At 48.6% G+C, this 21,653-nt stretch overlaps 1 protein-coding gene across 1 annotated transcript in view; it reads left to right on the top strand.

Moving 5' to 3' along the window:
• LOC144144320 (frequenin-1-like) overlaps nucleotides 1-15,965 on the top strand; it is a 304,145-nt gene extending 288,180 nt beyond the window's left edge. Inside the window, exon 8 of the mRNA XM_077675711.1 lies at nucleotides 4,103-15,965. Coding sequence (XP_077531837.1) covers nucleotides 4,103-4,195 — 93 coding nt within the window. The 3' untranslated portion in view covers nucleotides 4,196-15,965. The remainder of the gene's footprint in view (nucleotides 1-4,102) is intronic.
• The last annotated feature ends 5,688 nt before the right edge of the window (nucleotides 15,966-21,653 follow it).

Below are 21,653 nucleotides of genomic sequence, written 5' to 3'. Positions count from 1 at the left end.
GATGGGGGTGAACATAGTGAGGTGAAAAAAAAAGAGGGGAAGAAGTGCGCACCAACTCCTCGGAGGCTACTCAGCAAGTGGTCCTGCATAGCTAGCCACCCGAAGTCCCTGCGAGTCAAAGACAATGCGGGCGAGTGAAAAAGAAACACATGGCAAATGCAAAGGTAATTTGTCATACCGCGACCGCTTCTGGCGATGCCCTTGCTCCAACACCAGCTTACGCCTGCACTGCGCGCAATTAAAACCAGGCAGCGCGACTCAACTCTGGCGTTCATTACATTAGGGAATAAAGGCACTCAGGTGTAAGGGCGGATACCTGCGCCGCTGGTGCGTTAGTGGTGCCGCACTTTCACTGTTATTATTGGAGGACTTTACTCCCGACTCTGTAATGTATGCGCCCAGGGAAAACAACGTGACAGTCTGGAACAAAAAGAAGGAACAAAATGAAGGAGCTAGATAAATAAAGCCGCTGTTCGCACTATGCTTGCGTCGATTATGCTGCTCCGGCACGGATCGAAAGAGGGCGGTCCGGCCGGCCGCTGTGTGGCGTGCACTGCCGATGCCATTACGGGGACGTGCGCGGGACGTCTGTAAAATGCACTGCCTCCAGGTCGGGGGACACGAAGCCAATCTTGCTAGCTGCGGAGGCTATGTTTTCTTCGCGAGCTATACACGCGAATGAATAAGCGGGCACGCGCTTTTTGACGCTGCCCCGCGCGCTGCGCGAGGAGGGCGTGGCCGGTCGTCTCAGGACAGTAATCCGCGCTCGCGTTTACGGCTCAATACGAAGACGAGAATGCATTGCGCAGGGTGCGGCGCAAATTTATTCTGCTCGTTTCCATTTTGGGTCGAGAAGGAGCCTCGCGGGTCGCACGTTGCAATTGCTCTCACGTGTGGGCTCTGCAAATAAAGAAGAGACGGCACAAGGAATTGGGCAGGGTCGTTTGCCTGACTGGAATTGTAAGAACCTATGCGTGTAAGCAGCTTGCGAAACGCAAGCGCACGAGACGTTGGTACGCCCATTTGAGTTGGACATTTGTTCCGTTATAGACATAGCGGAGTTTGACCCCAGGTGCCTTCGCGTATCGACGACACTAGCAACACGGCTTCGGAATGAAGCTTGCACACGGCTGTGGCATGCCGTATGTCATGTCTTATGTCATGAGCTTCGAGAGAGCAGGGAAGTAAAACGCGCGTGTCTTGTGCTAGCGGAGAGGCGTTTTCAAGCGCCTGAATCAAACAACTTTGCTCTAGAAGCCGTCGGGCATGGCTCACTGAGCTTGAGCCACTGCATCTATTCCTACCGTTACATTTCCCTCACCACGTATAGCCGAGCGCAGCGCAACTAAGCGGTACAGCACTGGCCCTTCCTTCGAGCACTTAGCGCCATCTGCTGACTCTCTTTGAACACTGGCGACATTCGCACGTTCTTTTTTTTTTTTTTTTTGACAAACTGCTAAACACAAATGGCCGTTCGACCTCCATAGCTTTCAGGTACGCCCTCTTGTTTCAACTGAAGAGGACTTGGTTCGAGCCCAGGCAATGCTAAATGCTATTTAAGGCGATGTCCTTAATCACCCTATTCTGCAGAAAACCCATAGCTTTCAGGTACGCCCTCTTGTTTCAACTGAAGAGGACTTGGTTCGAGCCCAGGCAATGCTAAATGCTATTTAAGGCGATGTCCTTAATCACCCTATTCTGCAGAAAACCTTCGTTGTAGTCGTTGTTGTCGAAAATGGCCACCGCTAGAAAGAGAAACAACTCGTTTCAGTTCATAAGAGATTTTAGCCTAGATCTTCAGAGTAGGAACGCAGTGCGTTGCCACAGCGCTATCTCTGTGCGGTGCCAGCGGTGGAACAAAATGTAGTCCAGTGCTTGCCGCTAACAGGTGCACGTGATGGCACATGAGTAGTTCCGGCGTACCCAAGCAGCGCAGAATTCTGGGGAAGCTGTGGCGTGAAGTGTCACCACTTTGCCCGTTGAGGGGATTCGCGCCAAAAGACGAAGAGGCGAAAGCGAAGAAAGAGACGCGAACACGACGCAGCAGTAAGGAAGTCCTTGATAAGATAATTAGTGGAGAAAGTTGGGCAAGTTGTCACTGGGACAACTGGGGCATGTTTTCTAGCGCAAAAAAAACATTTATAGCGTTTGTTCCGTCCGTATTCTTCTCTAAGTTCCCGTTTTTTTCGCGCTAGAAAACATGCCCCGTTATCCTTGATAAGCATCGCGCGGCTTTTGCCTTTAAAGCACGCCAACAGACTTAAATGCTACGAGGAATTTTTCAAGTCAGGATTTTGTATGCAGAAATTTTCCAAACAAGTGTAGATTTTTTTGTAAACAACTGTAGTTCGGTATGCTTTAGGGGACTGGGACTATGGGGGCAGTGGGTAGCCCATCACCGTATTCATTTGATGATTTGTACCGTGCTGGTAGTACTGATTGCGTACTGTCATGAAAATGGAATGTCACACGCTCAGCAACACAAGTAGATCTTTTGTGTCGCTACCCAGCGCACAAAATCGCAAAGACGAAAAAAAGTGACACACACAAGCGCTGTGTGATCCACTTTTCTTCGTCTTTGTCAGTTTCTGCGCTGTGTAGCGGTATGTATTACCAACTAGCCGGAACCCCTACTGTCTTAGCTCTTTTGCTTGTGCCTGAATCTTGGTTGGTGGCGCAAGCAGTTATAAGTGCATGTTCACAAGCCTATGTTATGTGTACCAACTCATGGCATAGCTGCACAAATGAAAAGGGGGAACAGCCCCACTAATACACGTCGAAGTGCTCCTCCAGAAATAAAATTCGAGCCGCGCACGCTCTTACATATATATATGTATATATATATATATATATATATATATATATATATATATATATATATATATATATATATTTACATATATATATATATATATATATAAATCAGTGCCGTTCCACTCTGTGAACGCGGATGATGACCAACGGATCTGTTTGTGGGCTGCCGCGGTAACGGGACTGAGGTCCTCGGGAAACCACAAATGATCACTCACCGCACAAGCGACACTGAATTCGTTGGCTCCAAACACCCGCTCAAACCGCGCCATCACGCCAGGGTAGCGTTTACAAGATTGTGGCCACACCGACGTCTTGCGTTGTCTGCCTCACGCTATTCGGTGTCCCAACTGGCATCACGCGTACGCTTGGCGCCCGCTGCCCGTTCGCCGTCCGTGGTCTCCTTCCACCGCGCTCGCTTTTCTTCTTTACGAGTAGACTACAACGCTCCACAAAGAATGTGGGAAAGCGAGCTTGCAAAGACCATGGCTTACACCGATCTCGTTTTAAAGTCGCCTTCACTTTCAAACACAAAGGCATTGCGATAACACAAGTGCTGTCTATAACAACTCCGCCATAATTTTTTTTCCTTTTCCACGCAATGCCCGTGAAAGATGAATCGCTGCGCACAACGTAACAAATTTGGTGAACGAAGGGCCCGGCATACCATTTGGCGACAAAATGTGCTCTGCGCTTTAAGGTCACGCAAGTAAAAATATCATGATTCCATTGCGTAACGTCGCAATACCAGCCGCATTTGTATGCAATTTTCTAGTCAATTCATGTGAGGGGCCTTGTCGATGGTACAATTTGCCCCGTCAATCGCAATAACTAGTCATTTTGCTGCGTTGTGGTGGAGCACTCAATTCTCAGTGAGGCATTTAAAGTATACATAAATTGTTACTTATAGTATTCAGCTGAAATGTGAATTGCCTAGGGTTTCAAAGAGAGATGCAAATATATATATCTCTGGTGCGTGCGTGCGTGCGTGCGTGCGTGTGTGTGTGTGTGTGTGTGTGTGTGTGTGTGTGTGTGTGTGTGTGTGTGTGTGTGTGTGTGTGTGTGTGTGTGTGTGTGTGTGTGTGTGTGTGTGTGTGTGTGTGTGTGTGTGTGTGTGTGTGTGTGTGTGTGTGTGTGTGTCCGTCGTACAAGCGTCATCTCTTTTAACCGTTTGTGCCCTGATCCATTCTTACTTCAAAACAGCATTTTTGTTTCATATCGCGGACTGCTTTTACAGCATAGTGAATATGCCCTCTGTCTTTCCCTCTTTTTTTCCTCCTCCCATGCGCAGAACCAGGACAACAAGCTGTCCTTAGAAGAGTTCAAAGAAGGCTCAAAACACGACCCGAAGATCGTCCAAGCTCTGTCCCTCTACGCACCGTAGTACGCACCTCTTCCCGCGTCCCTCGTGTTCCTCCCACTACCGACCGCACCAAGCCCGCCCGGACAGCCTCGTCAACGAGCAGGGCCTAGCAGTCGCAGCCACTCGACGTTGGCCGAGGTGATCCGACGAGGCGGGCTCCTCATCCACATTCCAAGACCCCACCACGCCTCCGCCCTTCTTTCACCAATCACTTGCAAGCCACTGTGGTGTTCCGGTCACTCAAGCCAGTCGTGGAGCTGCCACGGGATATGGTTATTCGCACTTTTTTTAGTCGAGCACACAGCGTGTGGTAATAATTCGTTGAATAACGATACTCGTAAGGCGTAAGCGGGACGGGAAGCGATTATCTTTTCATTTTATTTTTTCGTTACGCTTCGAGGGAGCAAGCGTTAGATTTTGTGAATAAAATGTGCCCCCGACAAGCGTAGCGATGCCAAACAGGCTTACACAGGCTTCGTTTGCGCTTCTTGGTATGTAGTGTGAGTTGTTTCTTTCAACATAATGAACGGCGCAGTCCTGAAGCCTGTGTTTCCCAAGGATATGTAGCAAGGCTCTTAAGGCTTTCCGAAAGGTGATTACACGTACAACCGATATCACTATGATCTCATGTCACGTCCCCAGAGACGATTCGCGTGGAACTGAGGCAAAAGATATCACACGTTGAGTAACTGAACACATGGTGCCGTGAATCCATATTACTTTCTCTCGCCCAAGTTTCTGGTCGGCGGCGAGGTGCGAGTTCTTTTTCTCAATTCTGCTCATGATGTCCATTCAATTATGTAAGACAGGCGCCACGTTTTTTTTTTCATGTAAATTTTGTCCGTCTCTCAGTTTCCCGGCGTTTAACGAAACCAACGCTAATACTAACTGCATACCTGCAACTTGTTGTACATTTCGCAAGTCTTGCGAAAGGTAAAGCGAGCTGTAACTGAGCGCTTACTACGCGACGATAGCTGTTTTTTTTTTCTTACACGTTGTTTCGCTTACACAGAGGCGGAAGACGCCGTGGCTATGTACGGTTCTAACATTCTTTCGGATATACGTAAATTGAATTCTCCTACCACCTTCCCATGTTTTTCAAACGAGGTCTGCAGAGGGACAGACAGACCTGATGCCGCAGCAGAGTAAACACTGACAGCTAGCTTCGCCGCTTTTGCATTTAAATTGGTGTCGCGACTTGCCGAGAGCATTTCTCGGTCTGTGTCTTTTTCTTCGTGTCTTCTTCCAGAGCCCTAGGACTGGGCGACAGATGCGTTTGGTTTGCACTATTGCATCTCCTTTCGAAAGCTTGTCGTCGGGCCTTTCTTTTTCCAGTGTCTTTCCTGTGTCGACGTGGCGCACGTGAGACTCATATCTCCCCAATTTCGCGTTCAAATATGTTCCCATCTGGCACACGGATTCGTGAGGTCAACATGGGATTAAAACGAAAACTTTCCTGCAAAGCTTATTTACGGAAGGATTACCGCTGTTTGGTTCAAACTTTCGCTGAATCGACTCGCAACGAATGCGGTCCTCAAGAACGGAAGACTCGTAGAAAACCAGGAACGCAAAGGCCATCTTGTCGAGTCGTCGTGCGGCCACAACTTAGGAAGGAATCGGTTTTCGCGTTCCCTCCTAGTCAGCCACCGTCCTCGCGGGCTCACTTTCTTTTTGTGTTCGCTCTTTTTTTCCCCGCCGTGATAACATATTCTTGGCTAGTTTCTTTTCACTCTGTTTTTAGAATTAGAAATAAGGAATGATCTCTTTTGTGCGTTTGTTGCAAACTTCAAGGCATTCTGCATGTCTATTTTTATTGCTACGTATTCGGGGGAGCTCGGCGTGTCGTGACGATGGTTATTTCCCTTCGCGCGTTGAAGGACTGGAACGCCTGGAGTGGAGGTGCATTGATTTCCGCTTGGTATTCGCGCTCGAAACACGACACGGGCATTGTCGTTCCCCCGGAAATTATGTGTACGCTAACAGCCTAGCTCAGGGTAAGCTGAGCATCGCTAACTTTTTGTGATAAGGTGTTGTGTGAATGACTTGGATGAACTGTGCGTGTTAAACCGGCCGAACGTTACCTCTTTCCTCGGGCTCATGACAGGAATGATGACGAGAGTTGTTCCTTCACACCTACAATGAAGAAGCCGATTTAACTCAATATAAAGATCTAACCGCTTGCATTAAGACCTAATTGAATACTGAGTTTAGCTTGTCACAACTCAAAAATATCCTACTTTGGTAGAAATATCTTGAAATACTAAAAACTTGCCGCATTTCAGAACTCTTTGTTTGGTGTTACGTCAGTATCAGAATAGAGCAATGCAGGATTTCGTGAGTTTGTTTGCCTGATCACATTGTATAGCAGGGACTCAGTGACACCTAGAAAACGAAGCGTAAGGAGTACCAGCTTCTGGGGCAACCGTTGGACATCCAGAAATGTAGGGAGCGGTAACGGTAGGCACGCCAGCCGGTCTCGCGCATTGTGCACGAGTTTGCTCCTTTGGTTGTCCTGCCCTCAAAGCTCCCATGCGCCCGTCTCAATAAAATTGCAGGAAACGATTTTTTCTCGACATTACCCCTTTGTCGAACGAAACAGACGCAGTTATTTTCCCGTGTGTCTAAGTGACATGGAGCATACACTCTTTTCTGTCAACGGACTTTTACGCGACTAGAAAGGAACGAGAAATATGTGTTCCATATCGGTGCAGCCTGAGTTTGGGAAGTTTGTCAGTGACTGCTTTTTCCGTAATTATAATCATCCGGCTGACGACGGTCGGGAATCAGCCCCGAGATCAACAGAAAAATATTTACCGCGGTAATTAGGTGTCGTACCAACGCATCGGAACTGTAGCTAAAAGATGACTCTAGGTTGGCTCAGAATTTACAACGAGTCAATGAATGTTTACAAACAGTTTGCTTAAATTATGTAGAGAAAAAGCAGAAACATTGCTTTAGAACCTCCTCTTGTAGAAATAGGCTGCACACTTGAAATCCCTCTCAACATCCTGGAATATATGCGATTGATATGCGGGTAATTTAGGGGCAAAGACAAACCGTACAGAAAGCGCGGGAAATGTCAGCTGCACTTCTCATGTGTGTGAGATAGCATATATTATGATACATATAATTTTACGGTGCTTCCGAGCTGTCGTTCAATATGCCCCGTTTTAGCTGCTGGTTTTTGTCAGCTAGGGCGTACGCCGGCTCTTTCTCGAATGGGGCAAAGACGTGGGTGTGGTAAATAACCATGGCAAATCGCGTCAGCGGGTTATTTCTTTTCGGTGGCTGAGTCGGAATTCTCATTCGCCTACTAAATCACCGTTCTTGTTTTAGCGTAGGTGCAATGGTACAGGTCCACGGTTAACACTTGCGGTCCTAGGTTGAACCTCATGGAAGTTACTTTTTGTTATTGAAGCGAAGGCCAGTTTTTAAGGAATATTTACCCGGTACAACGTAATTTCAGGCACATCTTCTGAGGTATTTCTACATTCGCAAGCTGAGGTCAAACGTGCCGCCCCATTTTCGGGGTCCGGCCGTGTGCGTGTACGTGATACGCTTTGCAGACACGCGCAGCGGACATCTGCACTGCCGCTCCAGGGCTCCTGGCCGCCGCTAGTGTTCTCTTGAGACCGTGCTTCCTGCCGCTTCCACCACGGCTGCTGATGTCTCAGAGCCGTGCGCCGGCCTCGCCGCGATTTGTTTGCTTTTACGCGCCGGCCCCATTTTTCTCATGGGATGACCTGCCGAGGGAAACCCCGAGAGGATTCCTCTGCGCTCGCGCTGGCCGACGCAGGAGTCCTATTCCCCTTCCGCAAGACGTTAAAAAAATGCGCGCTCTTCATTCTTCTTATAAAGCGCAACTGGGGCCAGTGAGCGGCGCGCTGTTCTTTAACTCCCAGACGTTACTTCTTGGAATGATCGAGAGTGCCTCGGTTCGTTAGGAACAGAGCTCACAGGAGTATCGTCCTGCTGGGCAGCTAGGCTTTGCTCAAAAGTTTCTCTTTTTGTTAGAAAGTTACTGCTACTTTAATTTTTTTAGTCGGTAGCTCGAATTAGTGAAGAAGAAAAAAGAGGACAAGGAAAGCCATTTCAGGTAAACTTAGGTCACGACCTAATAAATTCAACCTGAATGGCCTAAATCAAACCATCTTTTAAAACCATCACAGAAATTGTTCCACGAAAAGTTACCGTTTGTTTTAACGTGAGGACCACGTTATTTCAGTTGCCTTTCACTTTGATGACAATCTCTAGTGACCTAAACTGTTATGACAGGCATTATTTAGCTGCTACGGCAGTTGTGGTTCTCGCAACAATGGAATTTTTGGGGGCAAGTACAAGCGGCAAAATCTCATCTCCTGCCCCCCCGCCCATGGGCAGTGTTAATACCAGCAGCCGCGTCTGGGAGTTTTCATTACACCACCACTTACGCGCAACCACATGAAATCTTTTGGCCTCTGACGTTTCGGCAGCGTCCCTTATGAGTATTATTATCATTTCTAAACTGATATCAGAGACGTCTGAGAGCGCTGAGTGACTGACGCAGTCTGGGAACGCCTCGATAGCGACACTGTGGCATTCTTACATCATTGTCATCTCGACACCGCACAACTTAAAATATATCAGTGTGAATGTCGCAGTACTGGTGATTAGCTAGGAAATGACAAATAGCGAAAGTGTGTGAGGCCCAGCATCATGGCCTCCCAGTTTCAGCGGCAATCTGTGATAAGCGTGTGTAGACATGCTTAGCGGCGCGCAGCCTTTGCGCTTCAGTGTGCGCCGAGTTCCGCATAGAACCCTTTCCTGCTTCAGTTAATGAATGACTTTTTTTTCTACGTACTAGTGCGTGCCACTGACGCCCTTTCTATGACGCAAATGTTTTATTTCCGCAGGTTACCTGCACGCGTCAGAAGGATACATTCCATCGTGTACTTCGGAGGCTGGAAGTCGTACATACGCCAATAATTGCTTATCATGTACAGTACACTAGCAGAGAAGTAAAGCACCATTTCAGAGTTTCTTCATCCTCGTCAGCTAGTTTTCCAGGGCTTCGTGACAGTTTTCTAATAGGGCAATGTAAGCTGGATGGCGCACTTATGCGTTAGGGTAGATTTAAATAATCCGCGTCTAACAGCGAGTGGTGTAATCTTCGTATCTTGCCAAGTTAGGGCTGCACTTAGAAAAAAAAATAACTTGGAAACACACGTAAAAAAAAAAAAAAAACTGGGGCCGCATCGTTTCACGTGCGAGTCCAGCTGATTTTACGAAATTACGTCCTTCACCACGGTGTAACATGGTTCATATGACGCACACTGGAGCATACCGATGCGAGGATACTTGTATCCCGGGCGAAAGCCTTGGAATGCGTGCATACGCTTGCACAACTCAACTGCTATTCAGTTGTCCATTAGACAAGGCAGGCGCGAAATGCAGGGTGGCATCAGTATGGCTCACAAACAGGGTTTTCTAGCACTTCACGACCAGCGGCGAGTCTCTGACGGCAGCTGAACGTTCACGTCTTTTAACACCGTCGCGACGTCTCTTAAAGGAGGCAAGTGACATAAAAAGTTATTTTTTTTGTGTGTGTGTCGGGCCTACCCGACACAACTTGTTCTTGTTTTGCATTCAGCTTGTTTACAGGGTATGCGGCCGGGCTGCTATATTGCGAACGATGAGCAAAGCTAACTGGACGTCTTGTATTCAGCCGCAGAATTGCAGGCAGCAGCCATCCGTTTTTTCTTCGGTAGCTTTGTTTAATTTTTACCTATATTGTACTTTCTTTTCATGAATTCATACCGTTTTTTGATCGCTGAATATTGAAAATTCCGCGGATTGTTAGGGAAGTCAATATATCATTCCGGGGCAGTGGATAACAGCAACTGCTTGGTCTAAAGAATAAGCTTGCCCTATCAAATGGTCGCTGGCGAAAGATATACGTTTTCAAGGTGACATTAATTATAAAGAAAGGTGATCACGCAACGCTATGACATGTTGCTTAGTAATTTACTGAAGGATGCCAGATTTATGGCGTGGCTGCTAAGCAAGACAGAAACTAGCGACAGAACTGCTTTTTTTGTCCTCTGGGGTCGTTATGTGCAATACAAGAAGGGGAATAAACATGTAAATTATTTTAAAAAGAGGGACTTAAAGAATGTAAGGGGGGTGACCAAACAGCCTTAGTCTAGGGAATAAAGGAAAATATCTTTCGGCAGCGTATAATCTGTCCCACCTCACGTGGCTTCGCATGCAGACGTTGCCGTGAACGCATCCCTTGTCTCCATTTCCATTCCTGTCTCCTCTCTTCCTCGCTGCCTTGTGGCAGCGGCGCACGCGCACGCGCATACAAAATATTCAATGGTGCACAAACAGTCCACTAAATACGCCACTCGCCTTCCACGCACAATACCGAGTTTCTTGTGTCCCTTAAGAAGCACAATACCGACGGTTCCAGCCATCCCGTTGCGCCCATCACGACCCCCACGCGTAAAAGGCGCCTTGCTATCGGAAGAGATTGGCGTCGCTGTTTCGGACGCAGTCGTGTTCTCTTTTCGCCGCTACATTCAGCGACAGAGTGAAACTATTCCAAAATAATGTCAAACTGAACGAGGCTCCGCTTTCGATTCTCCACATCATGCCGTGGTTGCTCGACTGACGTCGCACGGTGAAAGGTTCAGTATGTAGGGTCCAACTCGAATTCGATTGAATGTGGCGTAAGGGACGAATACACCGTCCGACATAACAAGCAATTTTTTTTTGTCATCGCATCGCGTATGTTGCCGTTAAATGCGACAGCATTTATTTTGTTTTCCCAAATGTAACCGTAAGTCAAAAGTTTGGCGACATATTTACCAGGAGCGGGATGACGTGAATGCGGCTCCTCGGCGCAATCCATGATTGCCGGCGAATGCTGTCGCACTTATATCACCTTTGAGATTGCCAGACTTCGCAGCCATTTTCTTTCCACTCGTCGAACCTAACGTCGAACTTCAAGGCACGCCACTCACTTTGCACACAATCAGCTCAACGCCCAGCATTCACCCCCCACACTGATAACCGTGACAGCGTACACAAAGCAACAGGCGTATCGGGCAGTACGGGGGCATGTTTCTTTCCTTTTCAATCTGCCTCCAGCGACCACCAAGAGTCACAAATCGTCTTCTCTTCTGATTACCTGCGAGTTCGATGGCAAGGTTTTTATCTCGTATACGCTCCATCGCAGCACCATTAACATTATCAAGCAACCAGCGAACAGACATCGCAGGGATATATCAGCCTGACTCACATTTCACGTATGCTGTCGAAATGCACAATGCACCTGTGTTCTGTGACTTTTCATTTCTGCCCCGCTCTCGGAACCCGTTAAAGGAACGATGCAGTTGTTGTGGCACCGTGGACTAGATCACTTTGATAATTTACATAAACAACACACTTGATTTTGCCTTTATGGCGCAAAAATAAGTTCTCCATTGAATCAGATATTCGCACAATCTCAGGCTTCTTCTACAAGATTGAAGCATTTACTAGTCGAGATCAGGATGATAACCTCTGATTGGAACGGAGTAGTGGTACTATGCGTTTGGATGCGTGAAAGACATAAGTTTGCGGAAAAGAGAAAAGTGGTATTTATAGACTAACGGAAGGGCCACAGAATTGCGTGCGAAGAACATTCACGTTTGAATTCGTCTCAAGCGAGCGAAGAAGGGCCATCCGACGATATCTGCTTGAAATCTTTCCAGGCGTTCGCCGTCGAAGAAATAATCCCGAAAACCAAGGGGAAGCCTTCGATTACTGCGAGCAGCCCGATATGGGGCTGGTGCAATTAGTGTTCCACACGAACGCGTTGCCGGGACAACGGTCGTGCAGTGTAATGAATCCTTGGTCTGGTTGCAGCCACAGTGCCACGGCGCTGCACGTCTCTGCAGTGAAAAGTTTCTTTGGCGCTGCCCAGGCGGAGCGCTGCGAAGCCAGTCGCTGGTGCTTCCGCCGGGCGCATACATTGTGTTGCACGTCGTCGTATTTCCCGAAGCTTGCACCTCAAGGCTTGCAAGACTCATCTCTGGGTTTGTTTTAAGCCAACTTTCTCTCGACATCTGCCGCTGCTCCCAACGGGCATCTCGCATATGGGCATCACGAGGTCATATATCAGACGGGAAGAAGGAGAAAAACCGTGAGCGCGTGCTCACTCCCCGCGAACTCTTCTTCCACGGGCCCCCGTTTGCAGCTTTCTGCTTCTTCAGCGGAGGAGGGGAAGGGCAACGGCCCCCACGTGCTCCCGCGCTGCGTCAGCCTCACAGGCGGGCAAGCTCGCCGGTGCGCTATCAGAGGATGGGAAGAAATTGCGGAAGCAATAACGCTACAAGTTAACCGATGGTTCGGCGAGAAAAAAACATGGCTGAGGAGAAAGCCGGCACGATCTTTCCCTACAGGCGGCGTTCGAGAAATCCAGTCGGAAACACCGAAGAAACAACTGGGCTTGTGTTGCGCGGAGCAGCGTTAATGCGCAATGGCAACGTACAACAACGTCTGGTGAAAACGTGGTTGTCGTTCGTTCAGGCCATTCCCAAGCAGTGCTGGCGAAGCGGAGCGTAAAGGAGGCCGCTTTAGTTCCCCGGTGATGCGGCACGCATAGTGCCATTTCCAGCCGTCTCTGAAGCCGTGTGGCGTGGGGTGGCCCGTTTAGGTTTTCCGTACATAATTGTGTTTCGCGTCAGCGATTATTATTATTATTCTTTATTTGAAATAAGGATGACTCAAGGTATGGTAAGCGCTGGAAAAAGCGCAAAAGAAGGTCAAGCATCTACATTGTATTGTATATCCTCATGGTACTTCGAAAAGTCCGCGGAGGTTAAAAACCTAGACGTATCACTCAAACGGCATGGGGCGAGTGCATCTGGGAGTGGCGTTATGTAAGGAGCTGTGTTATTGTTACGGCGCGAGGGTAGCCCATATACGCCCCTCCAGAAGTAACCGAGGGCATGCCCATTTTCTTTGCGGTGGATTTCAGGTTAAATATGTTGGCAGTGAGATGGAATAATTGTAAGAATTCTGGTTACCGCACTGTTCTGTCATCTCAGTGCTGCCATGCTACGTCTTTTCCAAGCCTTGATGAAGCCGGAACCGCATAGAACACAAGTTATGAATTGCTACAAGTTTTCCTCGTTAACAGCGCTCGTGCCTTTTGTCTCTCGCTTCAATTCGTAACGAAAGAAGAATGGCCGAGCAGTAGTAACACACGCGTTCAGCCAGAGCGCTTTTTCTTTTAACTTGAGCGCTTCCTGCGTGCCAGAAAATTTCCTTTTTGGGGGGCACTTATCGCGGTTTTGCGTGGTTGCATGCACGCGGCGTCGGTCTGTGAGGTCGTGGCCAAATACGGTGAATATGTACGCGCCTTCTCACATTCTCCACTTCGCCAGCGCTGCGCGAACCGGGCGCGACCAGGCACTGTCGCTTTGCAGCAACAGAAGGCCCTGTACAGGTGAAACAATAGCGAGACCTGGCCGGGCCGGTATCTCACCGTTACCGAACGAGGTATACATCTTCTTGCCACCAATATCTGGCGCGCAACCACGTGGGAATCGGTCCGATGGGGCCGATCTTGTATCTTGGTGCGTTCGCTACTTCCTCCTTCTCGCCCCCTTTTGCCCCGCTGTCTTCCTCCTCTTGTCCTGCTCATCGGTCGCTCAGAGAGTGCTGGCCCTGCCCGGTGGAGTCGCATCCATCGGCCGTTTCCGCGTAGTATTCCATTTCGCGAACCCCGCTTCCCCGTGGTACCGATGCAGCCCCTCAAAAGACTACTGCTACTACAACCACTACCCCCACAACCCACCCAAGCTGGTCGGAAGGCCATGTCATCCGTTAGTTTAGATTGTCGTTTCTTGAAAGGTTGTGGTCCAATTTTTCTCTAAGAGTACGGCGCACGGCATCCGGCTGGCGCGCAGTGATTGCGGACAGTCGATAAGGCTGCCGTGCTTGTGTTTCGGCGGACGGGGGGGCACGCCAGAGTGCCTCCAGGTACTAGGCTTTTGTTAACTCTTGCTCCAAGGGTTCGAAAACTAATTTCGCCTGTGTTCGAATATCTTCGGCTGTTTGCGCTAACATTCTACGTTCATACGCTCCTAACGTTTACGAATTGAGAGCTGTATTTTTTTTTTCGTTTGCATTCCCCGTTGACGGTAAAGTTTATGGACACATTTCGATGGCCTCGACTTTGTACCCTTCTTGCGCCGGACGGAGGCCGTGCGCTGATGTATCATTCCAGGCCTGCCGGTGTGGAGATTCGTCAGCTGCCCAAGGCTGCTTCGTAATTTGGCGCTGCATGCGCTGACGCTTATTTGCGTCGAAATGATGTTGCTGCTTGGTGGTTTCCTAGGTGCAAGTTGCTTTAGCTGTTGCACGTATTTAGTGATTGCCTTTTACGGCTCAATGTACTTACACCGGACGATTAATTTTGGATGCTCACAATGTTCACACGGTAGACTGAGTTCAGTGGCTGTTGATAGAAAAGTTCTAAAGGCAAGTTTGGTAAAACTTTCGAAGACTAGTTGTAAAATTACGTATTCGGAGCCTCGTTGGTATGGAACAAAAACAGCAGCACACCATGACACGCGTTTAGCGTAATAGATGTGTCATGATATTCCGGAGGATGTACACACGCAGTTGGCGGTACAGAGGATCTGACCGAAAGTGGGCACGAAAACACTACGTAGGAAGGATGCGATGCCGCTGTTCGAAATAGTGCAATGCCTGCCAAGCTGCATTGCTTTCTTCGGGACATGGCAGGCTGAGACTTTCTTTGGCTGCCTTAGGAGTAATTCTGCTCAATTTGTAGGTGCCTACAGGCACCGGCACACACGCAGGCACCAGTTTGCAAAACATTCAACACGCCTCTTGCACATGGCGTCGTTCACCAAAGGGTACTTACGCCCCTACTACCTCAGGTGATGACAGCCCGCCTGACACATCAATTCCGTTCTAGACGGCAAAGTATCTTGGTTTCGAAGCTCATGCGTAAGCCTATCTTGATTTAAGCGATAAAAATATTTGTTTTCGACATCAGTTCGCCTACTTACAGCTAGAAGCAGAAGCGCGAAGTTTGTTCGTACTGATTGCCGGCTGCCTTATTTTCTGTCTTCTGACTTCTTTTTATGCCGAAAATCGCCAGCGAAAAGCTCCAGCTAAAAAAATGAAAGGAACAAGGAGCACCTTGGGCAATGACGAGTGTCCGTTCCGGCGCGCTCATATCTGTGTTTCTATCGTGATTCTGGTGGTGATGGTTACAGTGAAGTTTTGAGAACACAATCATTGTTTACGGACTTTCACAGCCACTGTTGCATACTATATTGCCCGTTTATCCCCCCCACAGACCAAACGGCGTTCACACAATATTTGACGACGCTATTTTGAACCTGTTTTGATGTTGATTGCTGTCTTCATGGTATGTGTTTTTGTGGGTGTGGTTACCCCCTCCCTATGAGAACATGTGACAGATTTGAAGCAATGATGGCGGGAAAGAAAAAGGACCGAAGATATTTGTACATATACAACCTATTTACACCTATACATAATGTAGGCAGTTATACACTCAAAACCCGGGAATAAAAATTACACCTAATTCCGCGAGAAAAAGAAATATTTGAAGGTGGCCGTGTAAAAATGACGACCAGCCGGCGAAAGAAAAGAATTCTGAGCACTTTTAATTCCTCCTATGCTGTTCATACCTAAGGCGCACGTCTAGCGATTACCGACCATTTTGTAAAAACAATTCTCGGAAACAAAATAAATGTTACATGTTTCTCTGGGTGCGTGTTTACTTGAGGCATTGAGAGGTTGCAGTAGCCAAGCTGGCACAGTCGGCTTGGTATTGCGACCAGAGCACTGTGTCCGAATCCACCTGAAGACTGCCCTTTCGGAACACAAAATGATACCCCAAGGAGTATGTTACACTTAGTGAACTTAATCCCCTATGCCCATAACCCCCCCCCCCCAAAAAAAAAAAAAAAAAAAAAAAAACGAACAATTGCGCGTTTGAAAAATTCCGTGGGTGTGCTTTGCCACAGTGCATCTGAGGGACCAATCACTACGTATTTCTAGAGAGCAGTTTCGACGAATAACAAAGACCGAAATAGGATACGAAGAAACAAATTGATCTGCACTGTGCCTTGGCGTAGAGTTCCTGTATACTCTTCGCGGGGTTGCACGTATGATTTCCACGAGCCGCCGCGCCGCCGGCGCCGCAGTGACGGGAAAGACCGCTTTCAGTGCCCCTCACCTACCTCCTTTTCCAGCGGTGCGCAAGTCAGCGCCAGCAGCTGCCCCACGCAACCAACGGCCGCGCAGCCGGCAGCACACGCACGCGCGGACTTTTTCGCGCCACTGCAACCGGCGCGGCGGCTCCTACGCGCTTGACGGGTGGCTTTCTCGCACGACTTGGGAAATCAAGATGGCGTATGGACGCGCAACTCTGCTCCCCTAGGGGATCTCAAGGATGTTGTATAAAGGGGAGCTATATGCAGGAACTCTACCTTAGCGGAATGCAGTGCCCCATGCTTGCATTCCTACTGCTAAATTGCAGAGCCTATTTCTTCTTATCAGCTCGTACGCTAGGGCCCTGTCGTTGGCGTACTTTGCCCCTTTGATTTGGATATTCAGGTGCGCTGGGAAAAACCTACTTACGGACATTTCCAGGAGTGAATTCAGTGTGCTGTCGCATCGCAAACTTACGCGACGGCGAGAGGCATTCGCCGTGCACTGTCGTCTTCTTATGGATGCTATAGCATATGCTGTAATCATTGCATGCTATGAGGTTTATAGGACATGTTTTAGTCATTGCGCGTCAGAACCTCGCCGTTTATACGTATTGCTTTCATGAAATTAAACCCGTTATAAACGATCAGCTCAAAGCTTCTGCCAAGGAGCTTCATCGTCACCTTGGCTCCACCTTCAGAAACCTAGGAATGGTTTCGGCCTTTGGCCCTCAATTGTACTCGGTGCAGGTAGGTACTAGAGCATTTTTTGTCACTCTTTTGCAGATTTGGCGTTTACATTTCTAGATGCTGTGTCCGGGATTTTCATATTCGAAAAAAAAAAGGTGGATCCCACGCATAGGTGGAAATATACTAAAGCAAAGCACTTTTACGTAGAGAAATGGAGTTGACAGGTAACGATAAAGGTTCGAAGTCTAAACCACCTTGGCGATCCCGTTGTCAATCGAACCTCCAGTATGGGAAGGGATGACTGGGAAGGGTGACAGCTAAGAAGACGCACGCCGCAGACATCTTCCGTGAAAGCCGGTAACCATGCATCGGTTTGCCGGTTTTTGACTGTTGACGCTAACATCTTCGGTGAAAACCAACGGGCTCGTCTTATCACGGTTGCTATAAGAGCCAGGAATCACAACCCCAGGTGAGTACTCAACAAAGTGCAGGGCGAGTAAGTTAATATGTGGGGTTCTTGGGGGCGACATAGCCAGTACTGCGGCGTTGGCTCCCACTCTAGCTTCCGGCGTGTCAAACACGTGGGCCCCCGCACCTATGGCCGCGCAGCGAGGTTCGCCGATACGAGAACACAGCAGACAGTAGTACCGAAGCGCAGCCGTTTATTTGGGAACTCCCAAAGCATGCGAGCACAAAGCTCGACGGCGTTCACGAATCACGCCATCATGGTCGTGATCGCGAAGGGGTGGCAGTAACTCACGGCGCGCGACAACAACACTCCTCACATGAGATACATCGTCCGCCGCCGCCGTGCTGTTCCGCCGATATCACCCATACTGCCCATACCGGACCTCCGATCAAACTCTCTCTCTGTCTGCCCCGCGCACACGTTCGCGCAACCAGCGCACCTATGCAACGCGTGGACTGGTGGTGCCATCTCTCGGGGCGGCGCCGAACCAGCGGAGTGCAGAGCCGGTTTCAACGCATCGCGTCTCTCCCAGCGCGCACCGGCTTGGGATCGCGGTTCGCGGTTCTCCACTTTTTTCAGTCTTTTTCTCCATCGTTGCATGCGGGACTGATGTAAAGGGCGATCTAAGCAATGTCCACCTCCTCACACTTGAGTCGCGCAACGCCGGCATCGCCAACAGTGTCAGCGAGAATGAGCACGGCGGCACGGCCTCTGTGTTGGCTGGCAGCGACAACGTAACCGGGCCGACTTCGAGATGCGTGGAAGTCTCTCTGAAACGCTGCCGCGGTGTTGATGGTCAGAATGGGTGAAGGCGAGCGTCATCTGGTCAGATCTGGTGGTGTTGCAAGAAACTCAGCGTCGCGTCCGAGAAATAACACAGCAGCAGCGCCTGAAAAGTATATAGGAGCAGAGGCAAAGGAAGCATGCTTTAACAAAGAGAGATGACAGGAAGATTTTTGCGATTTTTGCGCCTTCAGTGGATATCGTAAGATAACGGCAGATATAGGTTAAATTTGGTTTTCATTGCCGGCAGGGGGAAACGAGAGATTAGCCTAGAACACCTGGGTGATATTTAAGGTAATACGAAATCTTACAAAACAGAACTTTTTTTTAGTTACACAGTCACTGCGGCTCGGAATAGAACCGCCGACTTCACGCTCCGCTGCACAATGCCTTTACTTCTGAACCCTCGCTACAAGCGGGTAACTCAATTTAAATATTTTTTACAAGAATCTGAACACGTAGCGTCGTTTTTTTTTTTTCTGGTATTCCGGCCTTTGTGCGTTTTTTTTTTCTTATTTTAATGCTCGAATTCGCTCGTCGTCTTGGACACCAAGTTTCAGGACTTGCGAGGCACACAAAACTTCAGTTGACAGTAAATCTACAGTTTTTTTTTTTTTTTTCAAATCCTCATCTGCGTTGCTATCACTGGGTCCGAAAGGCGCACGCTAGCGCTGCAGCTTAGTTGCCTAATCAAGCGGCCATAATATGGCACGCCGATACCCTGCTAAGCGGGGAGTAGCCGATATCCAATAATCGGCTAGAAGCCGATAGCCTACAAGAATAGAAGGCAAAATAACGGCTTGCAAGAATATACGCCAAATACTCTAAATAAATTTTAAGAGACAGAGGGTCTGATATTCGTAAAAGTCATAAATGCCCACATGGCTTGATACATAGCTTACAACGGCTTTTTAGAGCAAGATGTGTGTTAGAATCCCAATATTGCAGCACTTAGCTGAGGGATAGGTTCGACGGGCAGAAACGGGCATTGTGGTAATAGGCAAGCCTGTGGTAATTAGAGCCTAGAAACTATTATTATTGATTTGATAAAGCTACGATACATCCAGAAAGATAAAAAGTTTTAGCAGTGACCATAGACTAATAATCGTGAATTTAGCACGTGGCGCCAGCCTAAGACAATACACAACACCAATTTAATGCCCAAAATTAGGTGATAAGCAGATTAAGAACATCGCGAAGAACCCCCAAAAGAAAATGAAGCATCACCTGGCTTTCGCGAGTCTGCAGCGATCATAAGGAATCAATTTATTGCATTTGAATTAAGTTAATACCGCAGCGTATCGTTGGTGGAAAAAAAAAAGCGTCAAGCAGGTGGAACATGAAAATTAACGTGGCTAAAGGAGAACCTGAACAGTCGCCTTTAGAGCACAAAAAAGCTAAAGAATTGGCATTTCGGGAAGGGATGGCTGGGCGGGTTAACGAGAAGCACGTCCGAAGGAAGGAAACCTAAGGTGCAAAAACTAGTCCAAGCAGATAATAAAGATGAGTGAGGGTCTATGAAAGGTGTCTGCAATACGAAAGAAATTTTAAAAACTCACAGCAAAAAAGAGAGATCACGAGACGTGACTCGAATTTGCAGTGTAAGCTGTGACCGTTTTTTTTTTTTTTCAAATGATTGCTAGAAGGAAGCGTGTTGTGGGAAAACTACTCTTTAGCGCTTCCACGGCGAGAGAGATGTCTGGTACGATATAAATGAGATGCTTGAAGCGTCTGCTGCGATGTCGGGCCAAGAAGAAGATTGTGTAAGCTCCCATTTTATCACGCTAAGCAGATCTGAGATACATTATCTAGATAAGTCGTTGCAGTGTAGCGGGCACCAGTAAGGCCTTCCGTAAGCTCCCGTTGTTTACGCATATTGTATTATCTATGATTTCAGAGCATTCTATTTTTTTACACACACAACCGCATAGCAGCGCGGCTCAACGTGGAACGCGGCGCTTGGATTTCGGAGAGCACTTTATTGGGCGTGTCCGTGGAGGATACCATAACTATAGCGCCTGAAGTTCGAGAACCCAGCACGGCCCCGTTTTAACGCGATAGCGTTATTGGGCTCATTTTTCGATTTCCCCGTGGCTGCTAGCCGTCCGATATCAGCCCTGCTCATCAAGCGTGTACGGAAATACGTCACCGCTGCCACCCGGAAGCTACGACTGAGGCAGCAAGATTCGAGGGCTTGCCTGAATCTATAATATGGCGCAGGGGCAACTGAAGTGTGTAAAGGAGGACAATGATACTATGGCGAAGAAGAAAGAAATGACGCGCATTTTCAGCAGGTGCCGCGCCTGCGAAATGAATTTCGTCCACCGCCCAGTCGGTGATTCCATACTCGACAGACACGTTCGCCAGCCGTGCCCGCAACTGACGCCGTCACACCGAGGTGTCCTTCCACCAGAAGATAAAAAAATACAAATTGCCGGTAATACACATGCCGAAGCCGCACCTGGGCTACGAGGCGCGGTGCAGTGGAAGGGTCCGGAATAATTCAGACTGCCCGGAGATCTTCAACGTGGGACGCATCTCGACACACCGGCGTTTCAGTTTTCTGCGTCCGGCAGAAAAACGGCTGCCGCGGCCGGGAATTGAACCCGCGTCCTTGGGCTCAGTAGCGCAATGCCTTAACCACTGAGCCACCCCTGCGTGTTTCCCACCATACTGATGCCGGCAGCAACATGGGGTCACCCAACCAAAACAGGGTCGAAGCATTAACGCCAGTCTCTCAGAAATCAACGAAGCCATTGATTACGAGAAGAAACGAAGTAAAATAAAACCCAGTCACCATCATCATTATCAGCCCGGTTGTGCCCACTGCAGGACGTAGGCCTCTGCCAAAGATCTCCAGCCACGTTTATCGAGTGCGAGCTAAGTCCTCCCTTTCCTCTGAAATTTCCCCCGTTTTCCCCTCCCCATTTCCACAGTCTCCCCCGACAATAAACCGTACACGCAATAGGGGTCAGCCAACGACTCGATGGAGGGATAAGCTACGAAAACCCAGTACATATACGGTCTATAATCACGTGAATTTTCAAACTACTTTTCAATATTCCCGTGGTTGTGTCTTCTCTGCAAGCTCCGTTTTGCAAACGACAGAGGCCTCCACGCGGCAAAGTCATCGTAAAACAGGAAAGGATGTCCTCCCAGAGAACAGCCACGTACGAATGCTCTGTACCCGCCGCTGTGGCTCAGTGGCTAAGGCGTTGCACTGTTGAGCACGAGGTCGCGGGTTCGATTCCCGGCAGCGGCGGCCGCTTTTCTGATGGAGGCGAAGAGCAAAAAA

This window comes from Haemaphysalis longicornis, unplaced genomic scaffold, assembly GCF_048455015.1.
Source record: "Haemaphysalis longicornis isolate Haplotype H1 unplaced genomic scaffold, Haemaphysalis longicornis Haplotype H1 scaffold_1, whole genome shotgun sequence".
Lineage (NCBI taxonomy): Eukaryota > Metazoa > Arthropoda > Arachnida > Ixodida > Ixodidae > Haemaphysalis > Haemaphysalis longicornis.
The sequence above is the reverse complement of the archived record's forward strand: the minus strand, read 5'-3'. Positions and strand labels throughout refer to the sequence as shown.